The following is a 16,047-nucleotide window of genomic DNA, read 5'->3' as shown; positions in this document are numbered from 1 at the left end:
GAAGGCATTATGGTTGTGTGCCTTGGTTTCCCTTTTCATAGAGCACGTTAGCTTTGGAATGTCGTTTTCTCTTGTGAGAAGCTCCCAGACTAGTGGCAGGTGTTCTCTGAAATGTCACTAGCACAAGGTCTTTTAACATAGTGCTTCCTAGTGTGTCTTCAACATGTTCAAGTAGTTTTCAAGAAATCATGGCCCCAGTATATTTTTGCAGATCTTGGTATTGGCAGTTGTACAAGTGCATTGAGTGTGAGTGCAGCTTCAGGATGTCGGTTACGCACCAGCACATGCACACGTGTGAGCAGCTCCTCCAGTGCCCACCGTGCAGGAAAGTCGTCTGTGTTCCCTCCTGCCTGGTCGCCCACCGGCCCAAGCACATGGGCGAGAAGTGTCCCCAGTGCCTCACCTGCAGGAAGAGCTCCAGCCACGTGTCCAACCTGGCCGTGCACCAGCGTTGCATGCAGAATGGCCCTTCCTCTGCTGGGTGTGCAATGAGCACAAGCTGACGCTGTGTGGCTGTGAGCCCGGGGAAACCAGCCTTTCCATAGGGCAGGGCCCGGTGCAGAAGCAGCTGCTGTGAGTGCGCTTGGTACCCCTGGAGCATGGGTGGAGCTGTGGCACAAGCAGAGCTCCCTGTGGCTGTGGCCAGAGGTCCGGCTTGGCTACACGTTGGATCTACACCAGGGAGCAGCCATTTCAGCCAGCCGCATGGGAGGGGCCCTTCCTACGGCAGCGCAAGCCCATGCGCCGAGCCGCCAGGGCGGGCAGCTTGCTCTTCTCGGTGGGGACCCAGGCAGGCTGCTTTTGCTGATTCCAGTTCAGGGCTTACAGTGACCTTGGCCTGGCACGTGCAGGCACAGAGCTTACTGCAGACAAGGAATGAACAGAACTAAGCCACGCATGGTACAAGGGCCAGGTGCTGTCGCAGCATCAGCCTCTCCCTTTCTCTTAACCAGGTTTTCAATGCAGTCATAGAATCCTAGGCTCGGGGAGGAGACCCCAGGAGGTCACCGAGGCCAACCCCCCCCCGAGCCATCCCCACCTGGGCTCTGGCAAGCCCAGCCTTAAGGGTGGAGCTTCCACCACCTCCCCAGGTAACCTGCTGCAGTGCTTCACTGCCCTTCTCTTGGGCCAGTTCCTAATTTCCAGCCGAGAGCTTCCCCCCCAGCTCTGTTGCTCCTTGTTCTGCCGTTGGCCACCACTGACGACAGCCCGTCGTAGGGTGCAGCTGTGTAGTTAGCCCTTCCTGTGAGCGGTGGCTAGGGGAAGCTGAACACTGGCTGGGGGAAGAGCCCCCCCAGGAGAGAGTCCCGTGCCGCCCAGCTGATTAGCACAGCACACCCAGCTCCCCACGTGCTTGTACTGGTGGTGCACATCCCCCCGGCCGTGGTGCACACGACACAATTGAGTTCACACGTGGATGGAGGGAAGGAACTCTGCTCCTACGTGGGCAGGACCTGCCCCTTTGTTGTGTCTGCGCAGTGCCTAGTGCAGAGGGCCTGGCCCCTGCCAAGGGCTCCCAGGTGCTGCAGTGATGCAAATAATAAATCACCCTGGCTGGGAGGGGAGCCAGGCATCCCAGCGAGTCCAGTAGCTCTGTTGCACTGGTTCCTTGTACCTGGGAGGCTCTTGCTGGTACGCACTTTTGTGATGAGTGTCTCTGGCTCACGACATTGGCCAGGGCAGCCAGGGCTCTGCAGCAGGCATTGCTGCCTGGGACCAGACATTTCTGCTGGCTTTTTGGTTCCCTGTAACGAGGAAGAACGGGAACGGCTGCGGTAGTCTGAGCTTGCGTCTTTCCTGCAGCTCCCAGCATGCGTCCATCCATCTGTCCCTCCTGCTCAAGCTCTAGCTCCAGTTTTACAAAGGCGGGTTCCCCAGTTCACTTCACAGCCAGTGGGCCCATAGGGGCACAGGCAAGGCTGGGGCTGTCCTGCACATTGGCTGGGGCAGTGTCAGTGTCCACCTGTCCCTCCTGGCTCAGCATTGAAACCCGTGGGGCTGGCTGAGGCAGCTTGATTTCCGAAGCATAGGACATGCTCATTTCCAGTTCCACTCCCTTCTCCCAGCTCGGAGGACTGGGGCGGGTGGCGGGGGGCTCTACCTGCCCTGATAGGAGGGATGGGGTTCTGGCCTCTGGGCATGTCTTGGTCCCTGGCTAGCGCTGCTGGGGCTGGAGATTGCGGAGGAGTGGGGAAGCCGAGGTGACAAGGCCATCTGGGGCAGGGGCGGCTGCTGGGGTTGGAGCCCTGTGGCTACCTGCTGCTGAAATGGAATGAACCCTGTGAGGATGGAGGGCTCCCAGGGGCACTGCCTTCCCCTCCCTCCCTGCCTCGCCGAGGCGGCTCACTCCCTGCTCACCTGCCCTCCTGCTGCTTCTGCCTCCCCTCCTGTCACTATCAGCTGGGCAGGGCCGCCTGGTGGTGCCTGCCTGAATGTGCCTTCCCCTACATCTGTCATAGCCCCCAGACATGGGACTGGACATTGGGCAGTGGCCTGCTAAACCCAGGGGTGTGAGCTCAATCCTTGAGGGGGACGTTTAGGGATCTGGGGCAAATAGATTAAAAAAGGGGGAGGGAGGGCTGGTGCTTGGTCCTGCCAAGAGGGCAGGGGGCTGGACTTGATGACCACCTGAGGTCCTTTCCGCCTCTGTGAGGTGTGTATCTCCAGATACACAAAGAAGTCCTGGGGCACCTTACAGACGAACAGAAATTTTGGAGCATGAGCTTCCATGGGCAAAGACCCACTTCCCCTTTACCCACGACAGCTGATGCTCCAAAACATCTGTTCGTCTGTAAGGTGTCGCAGAACTTCTTCTTGTTCCCGAAGATACAGACGAACATGGTCACCTCTCTGATACTTATCTCCACATATTTATTTAGTCTCCCTTGCTGGCCAAGCTCCTAGGGTGGGGCTCACACCTCCTGCCTTCTCACAGGCCCTTGCATGGTCAGGTGAGCCTGGCTAGGATCTTTCCCCCTCCCCACCCGGCCCTGATAGGGCATGGTCCCTGCTTACCCAGCAGCAGGGTCTGTGAGGTCAGCTTTCTGAAGGGAAAGGGGTAACTAGGGCTGTCCTGCAGGGGTCTGTGCGGGGCCCAGTCCTATTCAACCCCTTCATAAGCAATCTGGAGAAAGAGGTGAACAGATGGCAAAATTTGCTGATGATACTCAACAGCTCGAGATAGTTAAGACCAAAGCAGAATGTGAAGAGCTTCAAAAGGCTCTCACAAAACTGAGGGACTGGGCAACAAATGGCAAATGAATTTTAATGTGGATAAATGTGAAGTAATTCACATTGGGGAAAAAAAATCCCAATTGTACAAACAAAATGATGGGGACTAATTGAGCTGTAACCACTCAAGAGAGATCTCAGCATCCTTGTCGATAGTTCTCTGCAAATGTACACTCCAGGTGCTGCAGCAGTGAAAAAAAGGAAAGAGGGTGTTAGGAATCATTTACAAAGGGGTAAAGAACAAGACAGAGAATATCTTATTGCCTCTGTATAAATCCCTGATACATCCATGTCTTGAATATTGTGTACAGATGGGGTCGTCTCATTGGCCTTGGAAAAGGTTCAGAAAAGGGTAACACAAATGGTTTTAGTACAGGTGCCGTGGGAAGAAAGAGTAAAACAACTGGGACTTTTCAGCTCTGAAAAGAGGAGGCTAAAGGAGGGATATGACAGAGGTCTATAAACCTCCTAACTAAGACAACTAACTAAATAGCAAACGCCCTGTGAGCTTGAAACGCTGGAAAACTCCCCCAGTGCCCTCTAGGGAGAGCGAAGGTTCGGGAGTGAAAGTCAGGAAGACAGTGATACAAACACACACGTAAAATGGGGGGAAATAGAAATAAGTAAAATGTTTGTGAAAGTTCGGCAGTAAACACGTATCTCATTACAAATCACTGTGTGCGCTGGTCTTAAACTAGGGGTTACCAAAAGCACGGTTTGATGTTGCTAAGGACTGTCTTGTGTTCACATGCATTGCGGCTCTTGAAGTATTGAGGTTTTTACTGAACTGAAAAAATGGCGCTTCTTGTTAATTTGGTTGCTGACTCCTGCCATAACACAAGAACGCCAAATGAAATAAACAGGCAGCAGGTATAAAACAAACCAAAGGAAGTATTTCTTCATACAACACACAGTCAATCGGTGGAGCTCATTGCCAGAGGATGCTGTGAAGGGTGGGACCATAGCAGGCTGAAAGAAAGAACTAGATAAGCTCATGGAGGATAGTTTCATCCATGGCTAGTAGCCAGGCCGGGCAGGGTTGATGTCTCCTGGCTGTTAGGCAGAAGCTGGGAAAGGATGACAGAAGAGGGATCATTTGATGGCTCCCTGTTCTGTTCACTTCTTCCAGGGCTCATGGTATTGACCTCTGTCAGAAGACAGGAGACTGGGCTAGATGGACCTTTGGTCTGACCCAGTGTGACCATTGTTATGAGACAAAGGGTCTTTGAGAGCCAGACCATCTATCCCAAGACAAAGCACCTTGTCTTCTGCACAGTGGTTGTTCCAATGCTCCTGTATGTATGTGAAACATGGACAACATATGTGATGGAGTGGGGGGGGTGCATGTGTGAGTCAGGCTGGATGTCTGAGGCAAGCAGCAGCTCCCAGTGGCTAAGGATGACCCTGGGGCTACAACTGGCAGATAACACCTCTGCCTAAACAAAGAGCAGGGAGGAGCTGAGCGGGGTTTTGAATCGGGGGCGGCAGTTAGAGGGAGAAAAAGGGAGAGCTGGAAGGCAGCCAGCCTGAGGAGGGGGAAAGCTACACCCCAGAGGGGCACCCCTCGGGGTCTTCCCCCCACGACAGGTTGGAAGGACTGTCTCTGGCGGCTATGCTGTTGCTTCTGTGAGAAACTGGACATCTGTTGCCTAATAAACCTGCTGTTGTGCCTGCTGAGTGAGAGTCTCTCCTGCCAGCGGGCGGGGTGCAGTGCAGGGGGACCCCTGAACCCCATCACAACATACAAGCATCATTTGAAGGCACTTAAACAACATCATCAAGGCTGCCTCAGGAGAATCCTAAATATCTCTTGGAAGGAGAGGTGTGCAAACAGTAGCATTCTGGAAGATGTGAACGTGACCAGCATTGAAGCCATGATCCCTCAACAACTTTGTTGGGCTGGTCACATGGTTCGGATGGCTGATCAGCGCCTCCCAAAACAGATTCTGTTTCCCAGTTGGAGGAAGGGCAGGGGCGCGTTGGGGGCCAGCAGAAGCGAGATAAGGACGTGCTGAAGACACAGATGAAAAGGTGCAGCAGCCATGTCAACACTTGGGAGAACCTTGCCCAAGACCGTCGCGCATGGAGAGTGGTGATCTGTGAGGGGGTGGTGCAGTTTGAGAGGTCCCACCACAGTGCAGACGAGGAGAGGTGGAAAAGAAGGAAAGCACAGCAAAAACTGCCCTGCGCCCCTGCAACAGCTACCGACACCTGCCTCTTCCGTGGTGAGATCTGTGGCTCCAGCATAAGGCTGGTCAGCCATCAGTGGACTCACAGATATGAGTGTGACGTGGAGACATCCTATTCTTCATCGAGCAACTGTCAAGACAAGAAGGATGTGCACCCCCAGTAGAAACACACGTTGCCGGCTGTGGGCTCTGCTAATCAGCTGGATGGCATTTGACTCTCTCCTGGGCAGACGGCCATGGCTCAGCTTGCAGGGAACCCTGTCTAGGATCCATCTCCAATAGGAGGCTCGGCAGACCAAGTGTACTACGAAGCCATCACAGGCCACATTTCCAAAGGGGGACGCACCTGATGGCAGCTATAAAATCTGCCCTGCTCTAGAGAGAAATGTGGGGCTGAAGGCAGGCCCCCTACCATAGCTCAGCCCAGCCCACCCCAGGCCAGCTTTCGGCTTAGGGTGGAGAGGTGCAGCCCAGAGGTGGGGATTCCCTGTTCCTAGGCAGTGTCCCTCTAAAAGCCCCAACTGGGGGCCATTCTCTGGCCTGCCTTACACGGGAGGCCAGACCAGATGAGGACAAGGAACCGCCTGGGCTGGCGATGGAACCTGTGGCTCTACAACGGAGCCCCAGCAGGGGCTCATCAGTACCTGCTCCAGCAGCACTGACATCTGAGTCTCCACCAGTGCTCCCTGCAAGCTGAGCCCATGAACGCCCATCCAGGAGGGATTCAAGTGCCACCCAGCTGATGAGCAGAGCGCCCACAGCCAGCAGCATGTGCTTCTATCAGTGGTGCACGTCCGCACAGGTCTCGTGCACAGAGCATGTATTCCGCCCATGGATGGAAAAAATGAGAGGGCCAGCTCGTCTCCACCCGCGCACTCGGAAACCCGCAGCTGCAGCCCAGCTGGCTGACTCTGGCAATGACAGGACACAGAGCGCCGTTCTGATTGCGGAGTGAATCTGGAGCCACTCCACCTACACAGCAGAGCCCTGTTCTGATTGGGGGGGTGAATCTGGACCCACTCCACTTACGCAGCAGAGCCCCGTTCTGATTGGGGGGTTAATCCGGACCCATTCCACTTACGCAGCAGAGCCCCGTTCTGATTGGGGGGTGAATCTAGACCCACTCCACTTACGCAGCAGAGCCCCGTTCTGATTGGGGGGTTAATCCGGAGCCATTCCACTTACGCAGCAGAGCCCTGTTCTGATTGGGGGGTGAATCCGGAGCCACTCCACTTACGCAGCAGAGCCCTGTTCTGATTGGGGGGTGAATCTGGAGCCACGCCACTTACACAGCAGAGCTGCTTTGGGTTTATACTGGTGTAAACGAGCTCACCAGTTACTCCCTTGTAGGCTCCTCGGTGGATGGATTACTCTTCAATAAATCCCGTACCCACGGTACACGTCCTACCTGAGCGGAAACCTGCTCAGCCATCCCCTGAGCCTCGCGATCCGAAACAGGCATTTCCTGCCAGTCTGGATCTGAAACCCCTGTTCCCTGCTGGGCTTTGCTCCCTGGCTGGCTGCCCCTGCGGGGGGGCTCTGCTCTGAGCTCTGCACCAGCAGTGAAAGCAGAGAGCTGCAGTTGGTGGAAATACAAACTTGGGCTGCAGAGGCACCAGGCAGGGACCCCAGAGATCACATGTGGCTGCCTGATACCCACCAAGCACCCCATTGCAAGGCTTTGGCTGGGGCGGAGCTGCAGGCATGCCTGAGAGCTGGAGGCCTTTCCCAGGAGTGGTGTGGGAGCTTGGCCTGGACCGGAGAACTACACCTTCCAGCAGCCCACAAGCCGGCCTGGAACCCACTGGGTCCCATGTGGCAAACCACCTGGGGCTGTCCTGCACTGCTTCCCCAGGGCATTACACAGTGGGAGAGAGGGCAGCCTGGCCCACCCCTAGGGAGCTACTGGCCTTAGGGGCACCTCAGCTGCCCAGGGGAAGGGGGGCTGCCTTTGAGACACCTTGTGTGTGTGTGTGGGCAGCCTCGCAGTGTGGTCCCGGGTGGAGCCTTCACAGCATGGAATGAGCGTTACCATGTCTGACCTTTCAAAAGGAGGACACCCCTGCAAGGGTGCGGCTCACTGTCAGCATCTACCAACTCACCTTGTATTGCTGTACTAGATATACTGTAACACACTGGTACCAGAGAGGGAGCCCTGCTAGTCTATGTACTATCAAAACAAAAAAGCAGTCCAGTAACACTTTAAAGACTAGCAAAATAGTTTATGAGGTGACGAGCTTTCATGGGACAGACCCACTTCTTCAGGCCAGAGCCAGACCAGAACAGACTCAATATGTAAGGCACAGAGAACAAAAACAGTAAGCAAGGAGGACAAATCAGAAAAAAATGATCAAGGTGAGCAAATCGGAGAGTGCAGGCGCAGAAGCAGGGGAAGGGCAAGAATTAGATTAAGCCAAGTATGCAAACAAGCCCGTATAGTGACTCACAAAATTCCCATCCTGGTTCAAACCACGTTAATGTGCCCAATTTGAATATAAAAGACGGCTCGGCTGTCTCCTGTTCAATAGTGGTGCGACATTTTTTCTTCAGTAACACGCAAACTCTTAAGTCATTCACAGAACGGCCCGCTCGATTGGTCTGGCTCTGGTCTGAAGAAGCGAGTCTGTCCCATGAAAGCTCATCACCTGATAAATTATTTTGTTAGCTCCTGGACCTGCTATTTTGTTTTTATAACACACTAGAACTGGAAGGGACCTCGAGAGGTCGTTGAGCCCAGTCCCCTGCACTCATGGCAGGACCAAGCACTGTCTGGACCATCCCCGATAGGTGTCTCTCTAACTTGCCCTTACATATCTCCAGGGATGGAGATTCCACAACCTCCCCAGGCAATTTATTCCAGTGTTTGACCACCCTGACAGTTAGGAACTTTTTCCTAATGCCCAACCTAAACCTCCCTTGCTGCAGTTTAAGCCTGTTGCCTCTTGTTCTATCCTCAGAGGCCCAGAAGAACAATTTTTCTCCCTCCTCCTTGTAACCCTCTTTGAAGTGCTTGAAAACTGCTATCCTGTCCCCTCTCAGTCTCCTCTTTTCTAAACTAAACAAGCCCAGTTCTTTCAGTCGTCTCTCACAGCTCATGTTCTCTAGACCTTTCAGCATTCTTGTTGCTCTTCTCTGAACCTTCTCCAGATCTCTTGAACTGGACGCAGTACTCCAAATGAGGCCTAATCAGTGCGGAGTAGAGCAAAAGAAGGAATGTATTAAAACAATGGGAGTGGGTAGATATGGATAGAGATCACTCCCTCACAGGAGGGGATGGCCTCTTTTCTGTAGGGTATCTCTAGTGGAATACATGTACCCAAGTAGCGTGCTGTCCTGTGGCACCTTAGAACCCAACACATTCATTAGGTCATGAGCTTTTGTAAAACCTAATGAACGTGTTCATCTCCAAGGTGCCATGGTACGGCTTGTTACTGGCAACCCTCCAGCCTAACGTGGATCCCCTAGTGACTCCATACCACCCCCAAATGTACCTGTCAAGCGTGAATGTGGTGCAAAAAATTCGGTGCAAGGTATCACTGGGGTAAACCCGCACGAAGGGAGAAGCTGGGGCAAGGTCTTTGCCAAACCAGTGCCTGGTTTTCGCTCAGACTGGTGGGCACGGGCAGGTTATAAATGTGCAGAGACGAGGAGAAGATGTGGGATGCTAGAAAGGGCCGGGTGAGGCATTGCTGTTTGGTGCTGTGGAGTCTCGACTCCTGGTGATTTCAAAACACAGGCCGGGAGTACTTCTGAGAAGCTCAGGTCCAGGGATGAGGCTGGGGCAGAGCAAATGATCCCAAGGGTCCCTTCTGGTCCATCATCTGAGCCGCCCTCTAACCCCCCGCAGCCTGTCCCACCTCTCCCTTCCCTTTGTTGGCCGGGACATCTCTGAGGCCCTGCAGTAGAGCACCTTTCAGGGAAGGGGTTTACAAGCAGACGGGGGTAGCTGGACAAACGGCTGGGGCACTTCTGTCAGGCAGAGATGCAGAAAGCCCGGCTGTGTGTGTGCACTGGGGAAGCGGGGTGGTGGACAAGGGAGGCTAGGCGAGCTGCCCCTGCAGAGAGGGGTGAGACACTAGAACAGAGAGCGTGAGAGAATCTGAGCCCCAGGGGCTGTACAGTCAAAGCCAGGAGACGCCTGAACGGGCTGCAGGGGAGAAGGAGGCAGGGGAGCGGTGGGAGTATTTCCACTCAGTCAGTTTTCTAGTCCTCCACAGAGCCTTCCAAGACACAACTGGTTCAGAGAGAGAGAGTATTTTTAAAGGCACAAACCCAGCGCCCCTCTGCAGGCCGCTGTCCGGACTGAGGCACCGCAGGGAGCCCCAGAGCAACTGTGGGGGGTGGGTAAAAGGTGACAGCTCAGTGAACAAGTATCACAGAGGCAGCCCAGTTAGTCTGTATCTTCAAAAACAAGAACTCCTGTGGCACCTTGTAGCGGAGGAGATATTTTGGAGCACACGCTTACAGCCTGCTGCTCTTCGCCCACCAAAGCTCATGCTCCAAAATATCTGCTAGTCTACAAGGTGCCACAGGACTTCTTGTTGTTTTTGCCCAGTGGACAGAGGCCTGGGGGCAGCCTGGATGGGCCCCTTCCCGGCCCTGGTGCTGCTTCCCCAGGGGTGCCCCCCCGCCCGACCCTGTCTCAGGGGCAGCTAGTCAGCTCTCCCTGCAGCCACCCCTGCTCCCGAGGATACGCTGCGCCGCCTCGGGACCCGAACCGATTGGCCGCCCGGCTCCGGCCGCGCCTCTCCGCTGGTCTGCGCGGCGCGCGGCTGAAAATCCCGCCCGCGCAGCGCGCCGCTTCCCCAGTTGCCTCCTCCTCCTCCTCCTCCTCCCGCAGCCAGCCCTCTCCCCGCCCCGTGCTGCGGGCAGCCATTAGCGCGGCGGCCGGGCCGGACGGCAGAGCGAGCCCCGCGTCGCAGCAGCCAGGCGAGGCCGGAGGTGCCCCGGGCTGCAGAGCGCCTCTCCCGGCCCGGCCCGGCGCAGGCGGCACAGCCCCGGGTGAGCGCTGCGCTCGGCCCCGCGGGGCGGGGCGGGACGGGACGGAACACGCGTGGGAGGGCGGCCCGCGGCGGGGCCGGGGTGCGGGGGCTGGGCTCACACGGGCTCCCCCAGGCAGTCGGCGGCGGGGCTGCAGCCCCCCACGCGCCCGCCCCGCGTGGCCGCCGACACGGGCGCAGCTCTGCCACTGCCCGTGACCTTGGGCGTGTCATTTGGCCTGGGGCTCTGCGCGCCGGGCGGCCCGCGGGGTGCTGGGGCTCGGCGCTGCAGGGGGCGGGGCGCGGCCCTGCGCACAGCGCCGAGCACTGCCGAGCCGGCCAGACCCCGAGGCGCGGCGCTGCTCCGTTGCATTCTGGGACTTGTAGTCCCTGAGGGCTACAATGGGAAGGTGGAGCTTGGCTGATGTCAGCCCCGCAGGTCCCAGCACGGCGTGGGCCGCTGGGTCTCCGGGCAGGCACCTGCGGGGGAGATGTGGGGTACCCTCAGTCAGCCGCTGGAGGTGCCCCAGGCTGCTGTGCAGAGGGTGTCACAGCTTCCCCCTCCTGGCAGCCCAGTCACACTCAGCCAGGCCACCTGCGCTGCGATCCCGGCCACGCCCACCCTGGGGTGAGGATAACTGGACACCTTCCAGGAACGCACACCTGGCTGGGACGCGTGAGCGGGGGGCGAGATTTAGTAGCTGTCTCTGTTCCCTCTGCCGCAGCACTAAACGCCCCCATGTAGTTTTGCTGCTACCGGTCCCACCCGTTGGGGAAGGTGTTACGGGGAGAAAGTCCCAGACCCCTGGAAGGCATTAAAGGTGGCACCGCATTCTGGGTAACTTGAATGATTTCACTGTCTTCATTTCAATTCCCCCCACAGCTGGGCTTGGGGTCTGGCTGTGTTTACATTGTGGGCGCTCAGCTGTTGTGTAGCGTTGCTGTGTGGTGTTTTAGGGCTCCCCTGTTCCACCCTAGAGGAGGCTGCATTACAAGGTGATCCCTTTGTAAACTGAGTCAGAGCTTATTGATACGATGCGCTGGGGCTGCTGTGAGTGTGAGGTGACTAAGCCAGGCACGGGGGCATGAGTAATTAAGCTCGGCTGTCTACAGGCAGTTCTTGGGTGCTGATGCCGAGGGTGATGGTGAGGAGTTTGTTTAGTTTAATCATTCTGGGATGCCTTAACCAGAGGGGTGTGAGCAACACATGGAAGTTGGCAGCTCTGTGTTGATTGCATCTCAGCTGGAATTCTGTGTCCGGTTCTGGGTGCCACATTTCAGGAAAGATGTGAAGAAATCCGAGAGGGTCCAGAGAAAAGCAACTAAAAGGATTAAAGGTCTAGACAACATGAGGGAAAACGGAAAGAACTGGGCTTGTTTTGTTTGAAAAACAGAAGGCTGAGAGGGGACATGACAGCGGTTTTCAAGTACCTCAAAGAGGGTTACAAGGAGGAGGGAGAAAACTTGCTCTCCTTGGCCTCTGAGGACAGTTCAAGGAGCAAAGGGCTTAAACTGCAGTGAGGGAGGTTTGGGCTGGCCATTAGGAGAAACTTCCTAACTGTCAGGGTGGTCAAACAGTGGAATAAGTTGCCCGGGGAGGTTGTGGAATCTCCAGCCCTGGAGGTATTGAAGAGCAGGTCAGACAGACACTTATCAGGGATGGTCTGGATGGTGCTTGGTCCTGCCGTGGTTGCAGGAGACTGGGCTCGATGACCTCTCATGGTCCCTTCCCGTTCTAGAGTGCTACGATTCTAGGAAATGGTGGATTAATGGCTCTCGTCTAGCAGCTCGTGGGTTAACGTCTGCCGTGTCTCTGTTTATCCAGGCGATGCCGGTCCCATGAGTGTGGATGATAAGCCGGATCTCATGACTCACCTGCCGTCACCCCCCGGGGAGAGGCCGTTCCCATTTCCTGCCTGCGATGAGAGCCTGGGCGAGGAGACGGCCCTGGTGATCCACAGCCAGGCGGAGGAACCGGAGTACAAATGCATTCTGTGCGGGAAGAGCTTCAGCCAGCAGCCCAGCCTGGCCCGGCACCAGAAGCACCACGCGGCAGAGAGGTCCTACATCTGCCCCGAGTGCGGTAAGAGCTTCAGCCTCAAGCACAACCTGGTCATCCACCAGCGCACCCACACGGGCGAGCGGCCCTACCAGTGCGCCGTCTGCCAGAAGAGCTTCAGCCTCAAGCAGAACCTGGTCACGCACCAGCGCACCCACAGCGGGGAGCGGCCCTTCGCCTGCCCCCAGTGTGGCAGGCGCTTCCGGGAGCAGCGCTTCCTGCTCACCCACCAGAGGACCCACACCGAGGAGCGGCCCGACCAATGCCGCCGATGCGACAAGGCCTTGCAGGAGAAGCAGGTGCTCGCCAGCCACCAGGGAGCCCCCCGCGGGGAGGGCGCCAGCCAGCACACCTGCCTGGGGACGCATGAGGAGACCCACCCAGGCGGGAGCCCGTTTGCCGGGCATGACTGACAACGGCTCTCAGCTATACGGCCCTGCAGCGGGCCTGAGGGGCTGTGGGTTCATGCAAGGGCTGGGATAGTGCAGCTGCATCTGCTCTCTCTGGGTACCCGCTCTCCCCCTTCTCTGTGCACTGGCACCAGCTGCCCCTGCTGCGTTTCCCTAACTCTCAGACCTGCTGCTGCTTTCGTGCTTCACTGTCCCAAGGGAAGCGGCTGCAGACGCACCGGGCTGCCCAGCGGAGGGTAGTGACCCGGCTCGCCCAGGGCTGGCCTGCCTGGCAAAGCAGGCATGTGGCTCGCTGCGGAGGAGGGGCTTACGGAGAACACTGGCCCCAGCACGCCTGGCCTCCGCTTGCTCTGAGCAGCCACAGTGTGGGACCAGGGCAGGTGGGGACCATGCTGTAGAGTGCTGTGTCCTGCAGGGACCTCAGGGCTGAGTTCTGGCCAGGCCAGAGCTACAGCCTTAAAGGCTCCAACCTGGAGAGAGAGCAAAGCGAGTGGTTCCTTGCAGGTCTGCAGGTGCTGCCGAGCTCGGAGGGGCTGCAGGCGCTCTGGGGGAAGGGGACCAATTCACGACGATCTGGGCAAACTGGAGACATGGTCTGAGGACAGTAGGGTGAAGGTCAATGAGGACAAATGCAAAGTGCTCCACTTAGGGATGAACAGTTAGTTTTCCACACAGAATGGGCAGGGACTCCCTAGGACGGAGCACTGCAGGAAGGGACCCAGGGGTCAGCGTGGACCACAAGTTACATATTAATCAACAAGTGCGATGCTGTTACAGAAAGTGCAAACATGAATCTGGGATGCGTTAACGGGAGTGGTGAGAGCAAGACACAAGAAGTCATTCCTCCGCTGTACTCAGCGCTCATTAGGCCTCAGTTGGATTGTTTGTGTCCAGTTCTGGGCACCACGTTTGAAGAGGGATGTGGAGGAATTGGAGAAGGTCCAGAGAAAAACACCAACAACGGTTAAAGGTCTAGAGAACTTGAGCTATGAGAAAAGCTTAAAAAGATTGGGTCTGTTTAGTTTGGAAAGGAGAAGCCTGAGAGGGGACAATAGCAGCTTCCAAGTGCTGAACAGGGTGTTAGGAGGAGGAGAGAGAAAAATTATGCTCTTTAACCTCTGAGGCCAGGACAAGGAGCAATGGGCTTAACCTGCAGCAAGGGAGTTTTAGACTGGACATTAGGAAATGCTTCCTAGCTCTCAGGGTGCTTAAACAGTGGAATAAATTGCCTGGGGAGGTTGTGGAATCTCCATCCCTGGAGATATTGAAGAGCAGGTCAGGGATGGTCTAGCACCTATCAGGGATGGTCTAGATGGTGTTTGGTCTTACCAAGAGGGCAGGGAACTGGACTTGATGACCTCTCAAGGTCCCTTCTGATTCTAGTGATCTGTGATTCTATGAAAAGCTTCAGGGCAAAACCTCCAAGACCCTGCCTAGGCAAAGGCCCGTCCTAATGAACTGAGTGTGGGAGAGGCTTGGCCCAAGGATGTTCCCGGAGACACTGAGGGCCCGTTTCCATACTCTGAGCGTGGGACAAACCTCAGGCTTGAGAGTGACCCCCCTGCGCTCTGGAGAGCCCATGCCAGAGGAGACCACTGAAATGCTGGATAAGAGGGAAAGTGGCTCAGGGTAGAAGTCTCACAACTTCCCTGGAAGCAGCAGGGGTGAGATCACTGAAGCAGAGCTGGCCAGCTCAGGAGCTGCAAGGATGAGCTAAGAACAATTCTCTCCTCTGCAGGAGTTGCTGGGTATTGTTCTAGGACGGGCCTGGGCAGGTCTGATTCGATCATCACCATGGTTTCTGCTGGCTTTACATTCCGTGGCTCTGTAATTCTGAACGGAGGCCTGAGTCCTCCTGAAGATGGGGAAACATTTTATTCCCAAGAAGACGGTGGGGACAGGAGAGACGTCCTACAAATGGGCTGTGTGTGGGAAACCTCTCATTTGCTTCCTTTTCTGTCCAGGGCAGCAAGAGCTCTCCAGGTGGGCACATTGGAGCGTTCACTCCCTGGCTACTGTTACAGGCCAGTTCCAGGAGGGCTGCTTTGCCAGTGGCATGTGATTGCACCCCTGTTTTTCCACTTCGGTATTTCCCACCTCCTGCTCCTTTTTGGCCCTGGCTGTTTGTGGGTGGGATGGATTGTTTCTGCGTCTGAGGGTTTGGGGCAAGGGGCGAAGGTTTCATTCATGCTCCAGAGGAAGATACTTTTCTGCAGCCCGTGTGGAGGGCAGGAATTCCATCTGCTTCCCCAGCGCGAGTGCAGTCAGCATAAAACTCCAGAGAGGCCAGACTCAGACAGCTCCTACCTGTGTTACTCGCAGCCCTGCAGCTGCTCACAACGGACCTGGGTTGGAAAAAGGAATTTTCCTTTCCTAGCTTTTTTGCCTTTCAATCAATGTTACGTGTTTTGGACAGTGAAACCAGATCGGCCAGTTTCACTTTGCATTTATAGCTGTTTTCACTTTCTGGATCTTCCCATGAGCCACTGGGGGTATTAAACAGCTGGGAGGAGGGAGATCAGTGTGGTGAACCTGTGTTGGGTTAACATCAACCCGGGGATAGCAGTTGATATGCCCAGAAGTGAACATACTGGGCCCTGTCTGACTCCTGTTGGGATGAGTGGAAAGGTTCATTCCTGCAAGTCGCTGAATACTCAGCCCTCCATCCAGCAAAGCGCCGACGTGTGTGCATTAGCTTCTGTGTGTATACTCACCGGCTTCATGGAAAGCCAGCGCTGAACTGCTTTCCTGGACGAGGCTCGGGGTGTTGAGCACCTTGCCGGATGGAGGCCCTAGCGACTGAGGAGCAAATCTGATAACCCGTATCCTACCCACCTGCCCCCACTCAGAGCGCACATGTACCTCAGGGCCAGATTCCTGCAGATATGCTGGTCACGAGGAGGTTGCTGAGCTCCTGACCCTCCCACCACCCTATATTTAAGAGAGGTAAATAAATGTTATCTGTAAGCCCGCACTGGGTCTGGCTGGGTGAGTCTGTCTTCGGGGGTGTGCCGGGATGGTTTCGCCAGGACCTCTCTCTGACGAGGGAGGGCCGTGTTCCTGAGGAAGAGCCTTGCAATGGCTCCTGTGTCTAGAGGAGCCTGGGTCACTAGCTGTCTGCGTGAATTCTGGCAGTGTCCCCAGCCAGTGCAGGCGGTGGGGTAGAGGTGGGATGGTTA

General features: G+C 56.1%; 1 protein-coding gene and 1 long non-coding RNA gene across 2 annotated transcripts in view; one reads left to right on the top strand and one right to left on the bottom strand.

The window, feature by feature from the left end:
- Positions 1-3,267: 3,267 nt before the first annotated feature.
- Positions 3,268-16,047, bottom strand: part of LOC142008223 (uncharacterized) — a 67,217-nt gene continuing 54,437 nt past the window's right edge. The window contains exon 3 of the long non-coding RNA XR_012644112.1: positions 3,268-3,413. This is a non-coding gene — a long non-coding RNA (uncharacterized LOC142008223). The remainder of the gene's footprint in view (positions 3,414-16,047) is intronic.
- Positions 10,292-15,836, top strand: LOC142008218 (uncharacterized). Its single transcript, XM_074985362.1, has 2 exons — positions 10,292-10,421; positions 12,225-15,836. The coding sequence occupies exon 2, from the start codon at positions 12,239-12,241 to the stop codon at positions 12,869-12,871; it is 633 nt and encodes a 210-aa protein (XP_074841463.1). The 5' UTR covers positions 10,292-10,421; positions 12,225-12,238; the 3' UTR covers positions 12,872-15,836.

This window comes from Carettochelys insculpta, chromosome 2 (genome assembly GCF_033958435.1).
Source record: "Carettochelys insculpta isolate YL-2023 chromosome 2, ASM3395843v1, whole genome shotgun sequence".
NCBI lineage: Eukaryota > Metazoa > Chordata > Testudines > Carettochelyidae > Carettochelys > Carettochelys insculpta.
This window is presented reverse-complemented; position numbering and strand designations above follow the sequence as displayed.

Excerpts from the sequence above, each read along its gene's own strand:
- LOC142008218 (XM_074985362.1), top strand. The coding sequence starts at position 12,239 with ATGAGTGTGGATGATAAGCCGGATCTCATGACTCACCTGCCGTCACCC.